This window comes from Nuphar pumila, chromosome 4 (assembly GCF_984573655.1).
Source record: "Nuphar pumila chromosome 4, dmNupPumi1.hap1.1, whole genome shotgun sequence".
Taxonomy (NCBI): Eukaryota; Viridiplantae; Streptophyta; class Magnoliopsida; order Nymphaeales; family Nymphaeaceae; genus Nuphar; species Nuphar pumila.
This window is the reverse complement of record NC_143252.1, coordinates 5,296,813-5,312,892: the sequence shown is the minus strand read 5'-3', so window position 1 is coordinate 5,312,892 and position 16,080 is coordinate 5,296,813. Positions and strand designations below refer to the sequence as shown.

General features: G+C 37.6%; 1 protein-coding gene across 1 annotated transcript in view; it reads left to right on the top strand.

Annotated features, from left to right (window-relative positions):
* LOC149839147 (AP-3 complex subunit mu-like) overlaps positions 1-15,716 on the top strand; it is a 31,459-nt gene extending 15,743 nt beyond the window's left edge. The window contains exons 3-8 of the mRNA XM_090002320.1: positions 2,775-2,885; positions 3,313-3,402; positions 13,795-14,042; positions 14,141-14,350; positions 14,464-14,671; positions 15,324-15,716. Coding sequence (XP_089858446.1) covers positions 2,775-2,885; positions 3,313-3,402; positions 13,795-14,042; positions 14,141-14,350; positions 14,464-14,671; positions 15,324-15,569 — 1,113 coding nt within the window. The 3' untranslated portion in view covers positions 15,570-15,716. The remainder of the gene's footprint in view (positions 1-2,774; positions 2,886-3,312; positions 3,403-13,794; positions 14,043-14,140; positions 14,351-14,463; positions 14,672-15,323) is intronic.
* Positions 15,717-16,080: the final 364 nt, after the last annotated feature.

The window sequence follows — 16,080 nt, the reverse complement described above, 5'->3', positions numbered from 1 at the left end:
CGACAAACTTATTTTCACACATCAGTTGATGATATGTCAAGTTCAGAATTGTGCAACGAGTAAACTATGAAGGTAGATGATTATAGTAAAAATGGTTGAGGTCATCATCATAACCTATGTCACATGGGTGCGGGTGCGGGGGTGCGGCACTTTCAAAAAATTTGGATGCGGGGGTGCGGCAAAAAAAAAAAAAAATATATATATATATATATAATATAAAATTTGGCCCAGATGGTATACCTATCGAGGCTTGGAAATGCTTGGGTGAGAAAGGTTTAGAATGATTGACAAATCTTTTTAACAAGATTTGGCAGACAAATAAGATGCCTAATGAGTAAAGGAAAAGTACTTTGGTGCCTCTATATAAAAATAAGGGTGATATACAAGATTGCACAAACTATCGTGGTATAAAACTCATGAGTCATACTATGAAACTTTGGGAGAGGGTGATTGAGTATAGGTTGAGGAAGGTTGTCATGATATCGGAGAATCAATTTGGTTTTATGCTTGGAAGATCAACTATGGAAGCTATACATCTTCTTAGACAACTTATTGAGAGATATAGAGAGAGGAACAAAGATTTGCATATGGTTTTTATTGATTTGGAGAAGGCATACGATAGAGTACCTAAGGATGTTCTCTGGTGGACAATGATGAAGAAATGTGTTTCTCTCAAATACATTAGTATAATTAAAGATATGTACGAAGGAGTAGTAACCAATGTCCGCACTTGTGGAGGGGTGACAACCAATTTTTCTATAATGGTTGGGTTACATCAAGGATCTGTATTAAGTCCTTTCCTATTTGCTATAGTGATGGATGATCTTACGAGATCAATTCAAGAAAATATGCCATGGTGTATGCTGTTTGCTGATGATATTGTTTTGATTGATGAGTCGAGAGCTGAGGTTAATGCTAAGTTAGAATTATGGAGACAGACATTGGAAGCAAGAGGTTTGAAGTTGAGTTTGAGTAAGACAAAATATATGAAATGTCGGTTTAGTAAGCAATGAAGTAGTGATGGGAGTGTACTGAAGCTTGGTGAGCAAGAAATACCAGTGGATGACTGTTTCAAATATTTGGGATCTATCATTCAAAAGTATGGAGAAATTGATGGAGATGTAAATCATAGGATAAAGGTTGAGTGGATGAAATGGAAAAGTGCAACTGGAGTGTTGTGCGATCATAGAATGTCATTGCAATTGAAGGAAAAGTTTTATAGGATGACAATTAGGCCCGCTTTACTATATGGTACTGAATGTTGAGCTGCCAAGAGACATCATATTCAAAAAATGAGTGTAGCTGAGATGCGTATGCTTAGATGGATGTGTGGAAATACAATAAAAGATAAGATTCGGAACGAGGAGATACGTAAGAAGGTAGGCGTTGCACCCATTGAAAATAAGATGAGAGAGAATCGTTTACGGTGGTTTGGACATATTCGGCGAAGGCCTAATGATGCTCCAGTTAGAAGGATGGAGAAATGAGAAAATATTTTCGTTAAAAGAGGTCGGGGTAGGCCTAAGAAGACTTGGATGGAGATAATAGGAAAGGATATGAATGCTTTGAACCTCACCGAGGACATGACATTGGATAGAAATGATTGGAGGAGAAGGATTCGTGTGGAAGACCCAGAATGATTTTCTTTTTTGGTTCATATCACCGACCCCAATTGTTTTGGGATGAAGGCGTAGTTGTTGTTGTTGTTGTTGTATATATAATATAAAATTTGTGCAGGGGAGGGGTCGAGCTGATGAGTTGTAGAGCCCGATTCAGAGTTTTTGCCCTTGTAGAAAGGGGGGTCTGGGGGCTCCCCCCGATGCGCCCCCCCAGAACAAATTTTTTTAATAAAAAAATTATTTTTTTTAAATAAAAAAATTGGACAAAAATGACCCTGGGTGTGGTCGGGTTGACCGCACCCGCATTGAGTCGCGTCGACGCGGGTGCGACACCCTGCTAACCGAATCCCTGTGATATAGATTATAACTCAACAGAAGAAAGCGATATATTATTTGCTGTTGAATGGTGATTTCTTAGGAAATTTGAAATATTGGTTTCTTTGGAAAGATCTTATATACCTTTTTAGAGAGAGAACAATAAAATAAAAAAATAAAATTCAACTAAAGTTTCCTCTAGACAGAAAAAAGAATAAGAATAATAATTAGATGAGGAGGAGGAGGGAAGAAAAAGAAGAGGCGAGGGTTGGTGGAGATAGAGAGAGAGAGAGGAACATCGATGGGTGTATACCTGTCTAGTGCATACATACAAAGTTACAAATAGTATGTACATATGTTTGTAGGTATGCATGCATGTATAAATAATGGCTTATTTAATGGGAGATCAATTTACTGTTTTTTTGGGCGATGAATTAAAGATTCTATACTAGAAATAGTAGTTTTGAATTGATGATAGAACTAATTTTTTATTTATTTTTTGTACTGTTATTAGACATTCAAAACTAGTTGTGGTAATCTTGTTTATTTGGAGAAGTGAAAAATAAACTAGAGCAACAAATTCTGGCAGTGCATGTAAGAGTTTTTCCTGCATGTTTTAGCATTCCTTTGGCATAGTTACACCCATTCTCTGTCTCTGTATATTAGATATATTCCTTTTTCACTAGGTGTACATAAAGTTTTTGTGGTTTTGTTTGGTGGTTTTTCATTAAATCAAAATTTTGGGAATTCGGATACGTTTTCTTCTTTTCATCAATGGTATTTTTTTTGGAAAGTTATAGTTGCTTATCAGTTTATCACAGTTCTGTTTTCTTGCATTAGGTTCTTCCCATAATTGCCTCGCCAACACACTATCTTTTTCAAATTGTTCGAGAGGGAATTACTTTTTTAGGATGTTCGCAGGTCGAAATGCCACCATTAATGGCTCTGGAGGTGAGTTTCTCTTATGCGTTCATTGCTACATAGGATGAGTAATATATTGTAAATGGTGCATTTAAACTTTAAATCCAGTTCTACTTTAGAGCTAAATATATATCTAATATTATGAACTCTGTTAGCATTTACTTAAGCAACTGATGGAAACTGTTCTCTTTCTATTGACAGGTTATAAAATGAAAGATGGGTTGAAAAATTTTTGGAGTAACTTGTTTTGTGATGATCCTCACAAGCTCCAATTTGGTGCTTGTAGTCTTTTTTCTTTTCCTTCAAATTATCAAATAATTTTTGAGGATCACACCCAACCAAGTGGTTTATGCATTTGTGTTGTTTCCGAAGTTGTACTTTTCGTATGTTTCATTTTTATTAAGCAGAGCCAAAAGCATGATGCTGATTTATTTCTGACATGGATTAAATTTGTCAGTTTCTTGGCAGAGTAGCGGATGTTCTTTCAGATTATCTTGATGGTTTAAATGAGGACTTAATCAAGGATAATTTTGTCATCGTATATGAGGTGATTTATATTAAACCGCTCCTTTTCTGGTTGGTTTTGATAATGTGCTACATATCTGCATTGAAATGATAAAATTTCAATCCTCTGGGCCTGAGTGAAGAAAGATTCCCTTTTGTCCAAATGCATGCTTATTAAGTTCATATTTGACTGGCCAAGTGTGGAGTTTTATAAATTCATGGTTCATTGATTGGAGTAAATGATCATTTACTGGACAACTATGTGGACCTCTCCTGGTAGGTCATCAGGGACCAGGCTTGGCCAACCAGGTGCTTGGTCTGTGAGGAAATTGCATAGGCTAGTTCTGGATCTTAAAACCCACATGTCTCAATTGTAACCACTGTGACCAAGGCGATATTTTGAAATTATCCAATATTTTAAGGTAGCCAATATTAAAAGAAAATCTCATCATGTTTTAAAAATATCATGATAATATCATGATATTTTTCAGAAAATGCTTTTTTTATATTTTAATTTTGCATTTCCTATTTTTTTGTTCCTTTTATATTTTTAAAACCTTTAAAATTTGTTTCTTTATATTTTTGGAAAACAAATATTGCAAAACTTATTATGTTCTTATTTTTTGGTTATTATTTATAATTTGTTTTCAATTTTTTAAACTCCTGAGATTTTTCAATTTTTGAAAATCTCTCTGAGAAATAGCCTCTCCAAGATAATACTTTGAACGATATAGGTGACTATTGTTAAAATATGATGTATATTTATATATATATATGTCTATATATCTATATATATAGATTACGACACATACACATATATATGATATATATATGTCTATGTGTCTATAACAACAAAACAACAACAACAACTACGCCTTCATCCCAAAACAATTGGGGTCGGCGATATGAACCAACAAAGAAAATCATTTTGGGTCTTCCACATGAATCCTTCTCCTCCATTCATTTCTATCCAATGCCATGTCCTCGGTGAGGTTCAAAGCATTCATATCCTTTCCTATCACCTCCATCCATGTCTTCCTAGGCCTACCCCGACCTCTTTTAACTAATATATTTTCCCATTTCTCCATCCTTCTAACTGGAGCATCATTAGGCCTACGTCGAATATGTCCAAACCACCGTAAACGATTCTCTCTCATCTTATTTTCAATGGGTGCAACGCCTACCTTCTTACGTATCTCCTCGTTCCGAATCTTATCTTTTATTGTATTTCCACACATCCATCTCAGCATACGCATCTCAGCTACACTCATTTTTTGAATATGATGTCTCTTGGCAGCCCAACATTCTGTACTATATAGTAAAACGGGCCTAATAGTCGTCCTATAAAACTTTCCCTTCAACCGCAATGGCATTCTACGATCGCACAACACTCCAGTTGCACTTTTCCATTTCATCCACCCAACCTTTATCCTATGATTTACATCTCCATCAATTTCTCAATACTTTTGAATGATAGATCCCAAATATTTGAAAGAATCATCCACCAGTATTTCTTGCTCACCAAGCTTCACTACACTCCCATCTCTATTTCGTTGCTTACTAAATCGACATTCCATGTATTCTGTCTTACTCTTACTCAACTTAAAACCTCTTGCTTCCAATGTCTGTCTCCATAATTCTAACTTAGCATTAACCCCAACTCTAGACTCATCAATCAAAACAATATCATTAGCAAACAACATACACCACAACATATTTTCTTGAATTGATCTCGTAAGCTCATATCACTATACCAAATAGGAAAGGGCTTAAAGCAGATCCTTGATGTAACCCAACCGTTATAGGAAAATTGGTTGTCACCCCTCCACAAGTTCGGACATTGGTTACTACTCCTTCATACATATCTTTAATTATACTAATGTACTTGAGAGAAACACCTTTCTTCATCATTGTCCACTAGAGAACGTCTCTAGGTACTCTATCGTAAGCCTTCTCCAAATCACTAAAAACCATATGCAAATCTTTGTTCCTCTCTCTATTTCTCTCAATAAGTTGTCTAAGAAGATGTATAGCTTCCATAGTAGATCTTCCAGGCATAAAACAAATTGATTCTCCGATATCATGACAACCTTCCTCAACCTAGACTCAATCACCCTCTCCCAAAGTTTCATAGTATGACTCATGAGTTTTATACCACGATAGTTTGTGCAATCTTGTATATCACCCTTATTTTTATATAGAGGCACCAAAATACTCTTCCTCCACTCATTAGGCATCTTATTTGTCCGCCAAATCTTGTTAAAAAGATTTGTCAACCATTCTAAACCTTTCTCTCCCAAGTATTTTCAAGCCTCGATAGGTATACCATATGGGCCAACTGCCCTTCTTGATTTCATTTTCTCCAAAGCCTCTGCAATTTCTTTCTTTTGAATCTTGCGCATGAAGTCACGATTCATCTCATGAAAATGAATGAAAAAGTCTCCAAGATCCTGAGCATGACTTTCATTAAATAGCTTATCAAAATAATCTTTCCATCTCTCCTTAATCTCCTCATCTTTGACTAAAACCCTTTGCGTTTCATCTTTGATACATCTAACCATACCCAGATCCCTCGATTTACTATCTCTCATTTTTGCAATCCTATAAACATCCTTCTCACCCTCTTTGGTATCCAACTTGTCATAAACCTCCTTATATACCTTATCCCTCGCGTTCCGAACTACTTTTTTAGCTTCCTTCTTTGCTATCATATACTTCTCCAAATTCTCATTATCACGACTTTTACTTAGATTTCTATAACACTCTCTTTTAACCTTAATAGCTAATTTGACATCCTCGTTCCACCACGATGTATCCTTACCTAACGGTGCACCGCCTTTTGACTCACCCAATACCTCCTTAGCCACCTTTCTCATGCCACCCGCTATCTTATTCCACATAGATTCTGAATCCTCCTCGAGACACCAATCAACTTCCTTAACTACCCGCTCTACAAACATTCCTTGTTTAGCTCCTTTCAGTGCCCACCACTTAATTCTAGGATCTATCCTATGTCTTTCCCTTTTGCGGCATTGTCTAATTCTAAGATCTAAAATTAAGACTCTATGTTGTGTAGCTACACTTTATCCCGGTATAACCTTACAATCGATGCAACAACCCCTATCTCTCTTTCTAAGTAGGAAAAAATCTATCTGACTCGTATTAACCCCACTTTTAAATGTTACTAGGTGAGACTCCCTCTTCCTAAACCAAGTGTTTGCTAAGATCATATCATAGGACAAACCAAAATCTAAAATCATTTCTCCACTATCGTTTCTTTCTCCTATACCATAGCCTCCATGGATACTCTCAAATCCATCCCTACTAATGCCTACATGCCCATTAAGGTCACCGCCGATGAAAAGCCTTTCTCCATAAGATATCCCTTGTACTACTCCATCTAAATCCTCCCAAAATTGACGCTTAGTGGAATCATCTAAACCTACTTGAGGTGCATAAACACTAATAATATCCGTACCTAATACTAATTTAATAAGTAAAATCCTATCACCCTTCCTACGGACCTCAACTATATTATCTATAAACTCACGACTCGTAACAATCCCTACTCCATTCCTATTCCTATTTATTCCTGTATACCAAATCTTATATCCCCAAGGTTCTATCACTTTTGCTTTCTCACCTACCCATTTGGTCTCTTGTAGACATAAAATATCAATCTTTCTCCTACACATAACATCTACTAACTCTACCAACTTACCAGTTAAAGACCCTATGTTCCAAGTAGCTAACCTAATTTTATGGTCTTGGACTAACTTCTTTACCCCCACCCGTCCAACAAAGTGAGGGAACCCTTGCCTATTTGACACCACACCCGGGCGCCGGTGTGACGCGTCGCTTCCGGGCGACGACCTAGCAACCCTTGCCCATTTATCACTGCCTCCGGGCCTATAGAGTACAACACGTTACTCAGTAGGGAACGCCCCAACGAAATTCTCATATTGGTTGATATTCATAGGGTATGACTAAGTTTTTATGCTGGCTGTCACAGGCCTACCGCAACCCTCCTCCTTTATCCGGGCTTGGGACCGGCAGTGTATAACTAAACAGTTATACACAGGCGGAGTTATATGTCTATGTGTCTATCTACATATATAAATATATATATTTCTTTTGTAATACCCGATAGGGGTAATTCTGTCATTTCACGTGTACACGCATATCCTTGATATGCTTTCTTTTCTTCTTTTTCCTTTTCTTCTTTTTCCTTTTTACTTTTTAGTTTTTCTTTTTTATTATTTGAGAGGGGTCCACATAGAGTCGTTGGACCCCTCCAACGGTCATAAATATGACCGTTGGAGACTCTATGGGAGCCCCTCTTTGGGTCCCTTGCTGTGTATAAATAAGGGGCATGGCCCCATGTATTCTTCAAGCTTCTTGTGAAGCATTCTATGAGTGAAATATATTTTTTTACCTCTTTGTGTGTTTGACTACTTTTGTGGTTTATTTTGCCCATTAGTGGCCTCTTGTGTATGTACGTGCTTCCGTGCTTTCTCTTGGAGACTTCGCCTCTCTCATTTGGCACTTCATTACATGGTATCAGAGCCTTGGTTGAGAAGACTTCATCGGATCCTCTCTTGACAAGTAATACCTCTCCTCTCTCTTGTCTTCAAAATTCTTTTTCTATAAATGGCCAACAAAGATGCAAAAATCGATCTCTCATTCAAATTGGATGAGACCAATTACCGCATGTGGGCGTCCGCTATGGAAAATAATCTCAAAGGTAAAAAACTTTGGGGTTACGTATGTGGAACCATTCCGGAACCACAATTGAAGTTAACTAAGTTTGAAGGAGATGAGGAAAAAACATTGAACGAAGAAGAAAAAGAAAAGGCTATTCTTGATTACTCTTCTAAAATGGAAGATTGGGAAAGTGAGCATGCTAAAATCTGGTTCATGAATAATGTTGAATTGAAGATTTGTGCAAATCTTGCAAAATTCAAGAAGGCTAATGAAGCTTGGTTTTTTATGAAAGGCATGTATACCCAAAGAAACCTTGCTAGGCATTTTTTTCTACAAGAAAAGGTAAGAGCTACCAAGCAAGGTGATATGAGTATTAGGGACTACTATAGTGCCCTATCCTCTTTATGGGATGAGCTTGTTCTTCTCGAACCGCAATGGGAAGGAAGTGCTATTGCCATGAGACAAGAGCAAATGGAAAAAGAGAGGTTCTTTCAATTTATTCATGGGTTTCGTCCCGAATTTGAGCAACTTAGAGGATCTCTTCTTCATAGGGCCTCTACTTCTCTAAGTGATATTTTGGCCGACTTATGTCAAGAAGAAACCCGTTTGGCCTTGAAAAGAGATGTTGATGAAGTGCATGCCATGTCTAGACCCGGCAACAATATAAGATCATATAAACCACCACATTTTTGGAAGAATAATGGTGGTGGAGGAAGAAAAATCATTTGTCATAATTATAATAAACCGGGCCATATTCGTCCCGATTGCCCTAAATTCAAAAAGAAGGTGGCTTCCGTGGGTGAAACTCCTCCAATCATCAATGAAGATTCAAAGAAGGATGGTGACATAAAGGAGTCCATCGCTCATATAACCGAAACTCTTCAACAATTTATAAAGATGAACTCCTCTACATCATCCTCTTCACCTTCCACTTCCGGTGCCGCCATCTTCTCCTTTTCAGGTATGACTTCTTGGATTCTTGACTCGGGTGCCTCTTTCCATATGACTCCAAATGCATCACTTTTGTCAAAACCAAGTCTCAATAAATTCAAATCATATGTATCCACCGTCGATGGAACATCCTTGAATGTTGAAGGCATTGGAAATCTTGAGAAAACTTATGACAAAAACAAAGAATTTTTTGTTCCCAAAATCCGAATTATTCCAAAACTTAATCTAAATCTTTTTTCCGTTTCTCAAATTACCGATTTTGAGTGTAATGTCTCGTTTTCACCAACCCATTGCTATGTGCAGGATCTCCGGTCCGGGAAGCGGATTGGGCAAGGCCATAGAAGAGGGGACCTTTATTATATGAATTTTTTGTCTTTGCCATCCAAATCATTTTGTAATCATGTTCAATCCAAAGATATTGAGACTTGACATAAGAGACTTGGACACCCTAGTATTTCCAAGTGGTACCTCTTTCCGTTTTTGGAAAAATTTTGTAATACAAATACATTTACATGCAATGATTGTATTCTTAGGAAAATTCACTCTCTTCCATATTCACATAGTAATTTCGTGTCAAAAAGGCCTTTTGAACTTGTGCATTTCGATGTATGGGGACCAGCACCCGTTATGTCCAAAGGGGGTTATTCTTACTATGTTTCTTTTATTGATGACTTTACTAGATACACATGGGTTTACATTATTAAGAATAAATCCGATGTCTTCACTAATTTTAAAGAATTTCACGTTCTTGTTCAAAATCAATTTCAATACAATATAGCCATTTTTAGATCTGACTCGGGAGGTGAGTGCATGTCTAAAGATTTTCAAAATTATTTTAAAACAAATGGAATTTTGCACCAACGATCTTGTCCTAAAACTCCGCAACAAAATGGTCTTACGGAAAGGAAACATAGACATTTAATCGAAACCACAAGAACTCTTCTTGTGTCTAAAAATGTTCCTAAAAACTTTTGGGCCGAAGCTCTTCTTACCGCAACATATCTTGTAAATCGTATGCCCTCTTCTTCTTTAAAAAATGTTTCACCCTTTGAAAAATTATTTAAAATTACTCTAGATTTTAATAGACTAAGAATCTTTGGATGCAAATGTTTTGTACTTAGTCAAGGACAAGATAAATTGTCACCTAAAGCTCTTGAATGTGTGTTCATTGGCTATGGTGAGAATAAAAAAAGCTATAGATGCTATGATATTCGAAACAATAAACTGTATGTGTCAAGAAATGTAAACTTCATTGAAGAACAAAATGGTTTCGATATCCATACATCTAGGGAAGACATCGATTATTCTTTTCTATTTGACTTAGCTCCTAGAATTGAGTCCCCTGAGGCAATTATTTGTGATACTACTTGTGATGGCATCTTACATTATAATGATATACCACAACATGATAATGTTTTCTAAAATGAAAACCTTAATGATATAAATGTATATACCCGGCGGTTAGGAAATAAACATCAACCTGTTATTGACAGATACTCTCAAGAGTTCTCTTTAGAAGAATCTATTGACAACGATCCACCTAGGAGATCTTCTCGTACTAGTAGGCCACCACAAAAATTTGTGTCTTATGAATCATTTTCTCCTAATTATAGGGCTTGTCTCATGTTAATACATTCGTATCATGAGCCTACCTCATTCAAGGAAGCTAAAGATCATCCACATTGGATTGAAGCTATGAAAATCGAATTAGAGGCTCTTAACTAAGCCCAAACCTGAAGCATTATTCCTCAACCTTTAGGAAAAAAGGCAATTGGGTGTATATGGGTATAAAAAGTCAAAACCAAATATGATGGGTCTCTTGAAAGATATAAAGCTCGCTTGGTTGCAAAAGGCTACGCCCAAGAATATGAAATTGATTATGAAGAAACCTTTGCTCATGTAGCCAGAATGACTAGTGTACGAACCTTAATTGCTTTAGCATCCATCAAACAATGGCCGATATATCAACTTGATGTTAAAAATGCGTTCCTAAATGGAACTCTGTGTGAAGAAGTTCTTATGGACCCTCCGCCGGGTCTTGAAATTGGGAAAGAAAATATTCTAAAATTGAACAAAGCTCTCTATGGTCTTAAACAAGCACAAAAAGCTTGATATGATCTTTTTATCAAAGTAGTTCTTGATAATGATTTTTTCTCATGTTACACAGATACTGCTTTGTTTGTTAAATCTTCTAATGAATACATAACAATTTTGTTGTTATATGTTAATGACATGATTATCACAGGTAATGATAAGAAAGGTATTGACCCTATTAAAAATATTCTTAAGAAAAATTTTGATATGTCTGACCTGGGTTTTCTAAGGTATTTCTTAGGAATTGAAGTTGCATACTCCCCCAAGGGGTATGTCCTATCTCAGATGAAGCTTGCCTCTGACATTATTGCTAGGTCTAGGCTGACAGATGACAAAAGGGTGGAGACTCCAGAAGTGATCAATGCCAAGATGAGAGTCAGTGATGACACTCCTTTAGCAGACCCCACGCCTTACCGTCAATTGATTGAATCTCTAACATATTTATCTATCACCAGGCCCGACATTTCACATGCAATTCATAGTGCAAGCCAATTTCAGACTGCTCCTACTACTACTCACATGGCAGCAGTAATGAGGATTATCAGATACTTAAAAAATTCAATAACTAAGGGAGTATTCTTATCCTCTTCTTCACCTCTTATTTTACTTGCGTATACTGACTCCGATTGGGGGGGTAACCCCGATGATCGTATTTCTACCACAGGTTATTGTGTGTTTCTTGGTGAGTCACTTATCTCCTGGAGGTGTAAGAAGCAACATAAAATCTCTCTCTCATCTACCGAAGCAGAATATCGTGCGATGGCCACTACCACAATTGAGATTATATGGTTAAGAAGCTTACTTAAAGATATGGGTGTCTCATTCTCAACTCCTTTAAAGTTGTGTTGTGACAACAAGAGCTCTATCTATATTGCTAGCAATCACACTTTTCATGAACGAACAAAGCATATTGAGATGGACTGTCATTATGTTCTTGATGAGTTCTTATGGGGCTCCCATATGTTCCTACCGAATATCAGTTGGCGGACTTCTTCACCAAAGCTTTGCCATCGCCTCGCTTCTACTTCCTCCTTAGCAAACTCTCGGTGATTTCACCGTGTGTTTGAGGGGGGGTGTTAAAATATGATGTATATTTATATATCTATATATCTATATATATAGATTACGACACATACACATATATATGATATATATATGTCTATGTGTCTATCTACATATATAAATATATATATTTATTTTGTAATACCCGATAGGGGTAATTCTATCATTTCACGTGTACACGCATATCTTTGATATGCTTTCTTTTTTTCTTTTTCCTTTTATTCTTTTTCCTTTTTCTTTTTTATTATTTGAGAGGGGTCCACATAGAGTCGTTGGACCCCTCCAACGGTCATAAATCTGACCGTTGGAGGGGCTTCAACGACTCTATGGGAGCCCCTCCTTGGGTCCCTTGCTGTGTATAAATAAGGGGCATGGCCCCATGTATTCTTCAAGCTTCTTGTGAAGCATTCTATGAGTGAAATATATTTTTTTACCTCTTTGTGTGTTTGACCACTTTTGTGGTTTATTTTGCCCATTAGTGGCCTCTTGTGTATGTACGTGCTTCCGTGCTTTCTCTTGGAGACTTCGCCTCTCTCATTTGGCACTTCATTACAACTATGATTGTAACATTTCCATCTTTCCCTGCCAACCCAAACCTAGCTCATGATAGGCCCTTAAACATCTCCTCTAACAATGCACAAGATAAAAGTATACCTCAAAACAAAATGATTGGAAGTGACCTGTAGATCTTTGGAAAAATCCTGATATTTTAATAGCAATTTGGAATTGTATGGTCCTAGTGGTTGATTGAATGTTGTTGAAATTATTAATAATTCAATTTCTCTGTTGGTCAGCCATGCGTATGGCTTGAACTGAATTGGAGATTGCATTGATGGCATGCAGAGAAACTCTCTTGGAGAAGATTTTGAAAGTCTCACAAGTTCTTACTTCTTACTAACTTGAGTTATAAAAATTGAAAAAGAATTATTACATTAAATGAACTTGGCAACCTTTTATGAAATTAAAATCTCAGCTCATTTAACATGGTAAGAATATCTATAACAGAACCATTTAGAAAGGACTTTCACTGATTGCAGTGACTTTCACTGATTGCAGTAGCTTTCATCCAGTTTAGGTAAAACAACAAGAAGCTCCATTCAATGTAGGATTGGTGAAAAGATCAATTACAGAGGCACCTCAACAGGACTTTGAGATAACAACTAAGTTCCATCCATTGTGAACATGATGGAACCTTTTAACTGCTTTAAGATATCTTTGGAGTTAGCCCTTTGGGTCAATGGCTGTTTATTATTGGAGCCCAGATGCCACAGTGGTGATGGCTATGTTTGGAGGGAATAATTGTCGACATTGGCTGAGCCATTGAACATTTATTTTTTACATACTGGCCAAACTGAAAAGCTGAGCATTTAGAAAAGGAAATATAAAAAAGACTTGGTGTAAGAATCTCCTTGTTAATCAGCCCTTTGCTCATTCATTGATTTGAACTATCTAACAAGCTTATTTTGTGATGCTTAATTATTAAGAACCTTAACCTTCAAGGTTTCAATCCTCCATAATAGTTTTCCTTTTGCATGCAGGCTTGGTTTTCTGTGTTTATTGGTTTTTTGCATCAGATTGGTCTAAAATCAATAACATTGACAGGGATATTTGGCACGACTTGCAGCTTTTAGATGAGATGATGGACAATGGCTTTCCCTTGACAACAGAATCAAACATCTTGAAGGAGATGATAGCCCCGCCTAATATTGTCAACAAGGTCTTGAATGTTGTGACTGGTACTTGTTCAAACGTGAGCAACACGCTTCCGAGTGCAACAGCTTCCACTGTTCCATGGCGAACAAGTACAATGAAGCATGCCAACAATGAGGTCTATGTTGATCTTGTTGAGGAACTTGATGCAACAGTGAGCAGGTCTGTGAGAAATGTTTCTAGTTAACGTTGTTGGTTTCTCTATGCATTATTTCTTTACAGTATCCAATATTGTTTTTCTTCATTCCTGTGTTGTTCAGAGATGGGCATCTGGTGAAATGTGAAATTTATGGTGAAGTGCAAGTGAATTCTCGCCTTTCTGGGCTTCCTGACTTGAAATTGTCATTTGCAAACCCACCAATCCTAAATGATGTAAGGTTTCATCCTTGCATCCGATTCAGACCATGGGAAACACATCAGATTCTGTCATTTGTGCCTCCTGATGGGCAGTTCAAGTTGATGAGCTACAGGTTTGAATTTTAACTAATCAATTTGACTTGGTGTGGTTGCAATGTTTTTTTTTCCTGGTGTCTTTTGAAATGTGATCATCACTTCAAAATAGTTCATGCTTATTTCTGAACAGGGTGAAGGAACTGAAGAACATTCCAATCTATGTAAAACCTCAATTTAGCTCTGATGCTGGAACTTGCCTTATGAATGTTCTGGTTGGAATGCGCTGTGATCCAGGAAAACCGATTGATTCCATTACAGTTGAATTTCAGTTGCCAATTTGTGTGGTATCATCTGATCTAACTACAAACCTTGGCACGGTGAATGTTCTGACTAACAAGGTGCGTTTTCTAAAGTATGTGTGCATATGTGTGTGTGTGTGTGTGTGTGTGAGAGAGAGAGAGAGAGAGAGAGAGAGAGAGAGAGAGAGAGAGAGAGAGAGAGAGAGAGAGGTTCTGACTGGTTCTCAAGACAGGTGAATAGACAGCATAGATGGCCAGGGGTGTGTGGATCCGTCCAAGATCTTCCGATATTGGTGTTTTCTTTTTGGTGATAATGGCGAGAAACCATTGCTTTGGTTTTGGATGCCACATTGAGCGCGGCCTTGTTTTGGTGTCTGCAATAAAACTCTATAAGTGCCCACCCCCTACCCACGAGGGATAATTTCCCCATTGGCTTCACCCTTGCAGCAATGAATGTGCACTCAGGATATCAAACTCTTGATGCTCTTCAACTCGAATGCCTTAAGCCGACCCACTTAACCAGGTGTTTGGGGACCTTATGGGTGGCAAATATTGGTCGATTGGAGAACCAATAATTTGCAAGGTGAACAAGTATTGGTTTCCTATTCAGTTTTGAGTGCTATGAAATTTACTGCTCAAGGGGTCGCTTGTTCCTTTGCACTGCAGGAAACTGGCACATCATTGTGTGTGTGTGTGTGTGTGATGATTCAGCTGGTGAATATCACCGTCTTATTGTGTAATGTTATTGCAGGTCTGCTCTTGGTCTATAGGCCGAATACCAAAAGATAAGGCACCGTCATTGTCAGGGACACTGCGCCTAGAGTCTGGTTTGGATCGTATGCATGTGTTTCCCACATTCCTGGTTGGTTTCAAGATCATGGGTGTTGCTCTCTCAGGTCTGCAGATTGATAAATTGGAACTCTTGAACGTGCCGTACAGACCATACAAAGGATTCCGAGCTCTCACGCGTGCGGGTGCGTACGAGGTAAGGGCCTAGCATGACACAGATTATGGCGACCTAGGACGAGATCCATGCTTGAATGCATTTTGTAACAAAGGCATGAAATTTTCAGAAGATTTGGTCCAAGATTTTTATTTTTTGATTTATAAGATCATTTCCATTTTGTATAAAGCGCAATTGTCTCCATTTTTATCCAAATTTTGCGAGATTGATAATTTCTGATGGTGGCATGGCTAGGTTGGTGCAGTCATATATGCGGATTAATATATGATTCGGGTGCAGTGTAATTGATGATAACTGATTGTACATAAAGGTTCGTCGGTTATATTCAATCTCTGCTGCGCATCTCACTTGGGATATGTGAAAGTGGGCCCAGCTACACCTCCATCAAGTGTGATGTACTTCGGTGATGGGATATAAGTAGTAATTTGGTCGCATAACTGTTTTCACTTGCACCTAAAAAAGAGCTGATGCTCCTGTTGATTGCTCACAAGGGCTCCCCTCATCGGGCAGGGGGCGAGTTGTGAGGGTCACAAGTCCCACAGGG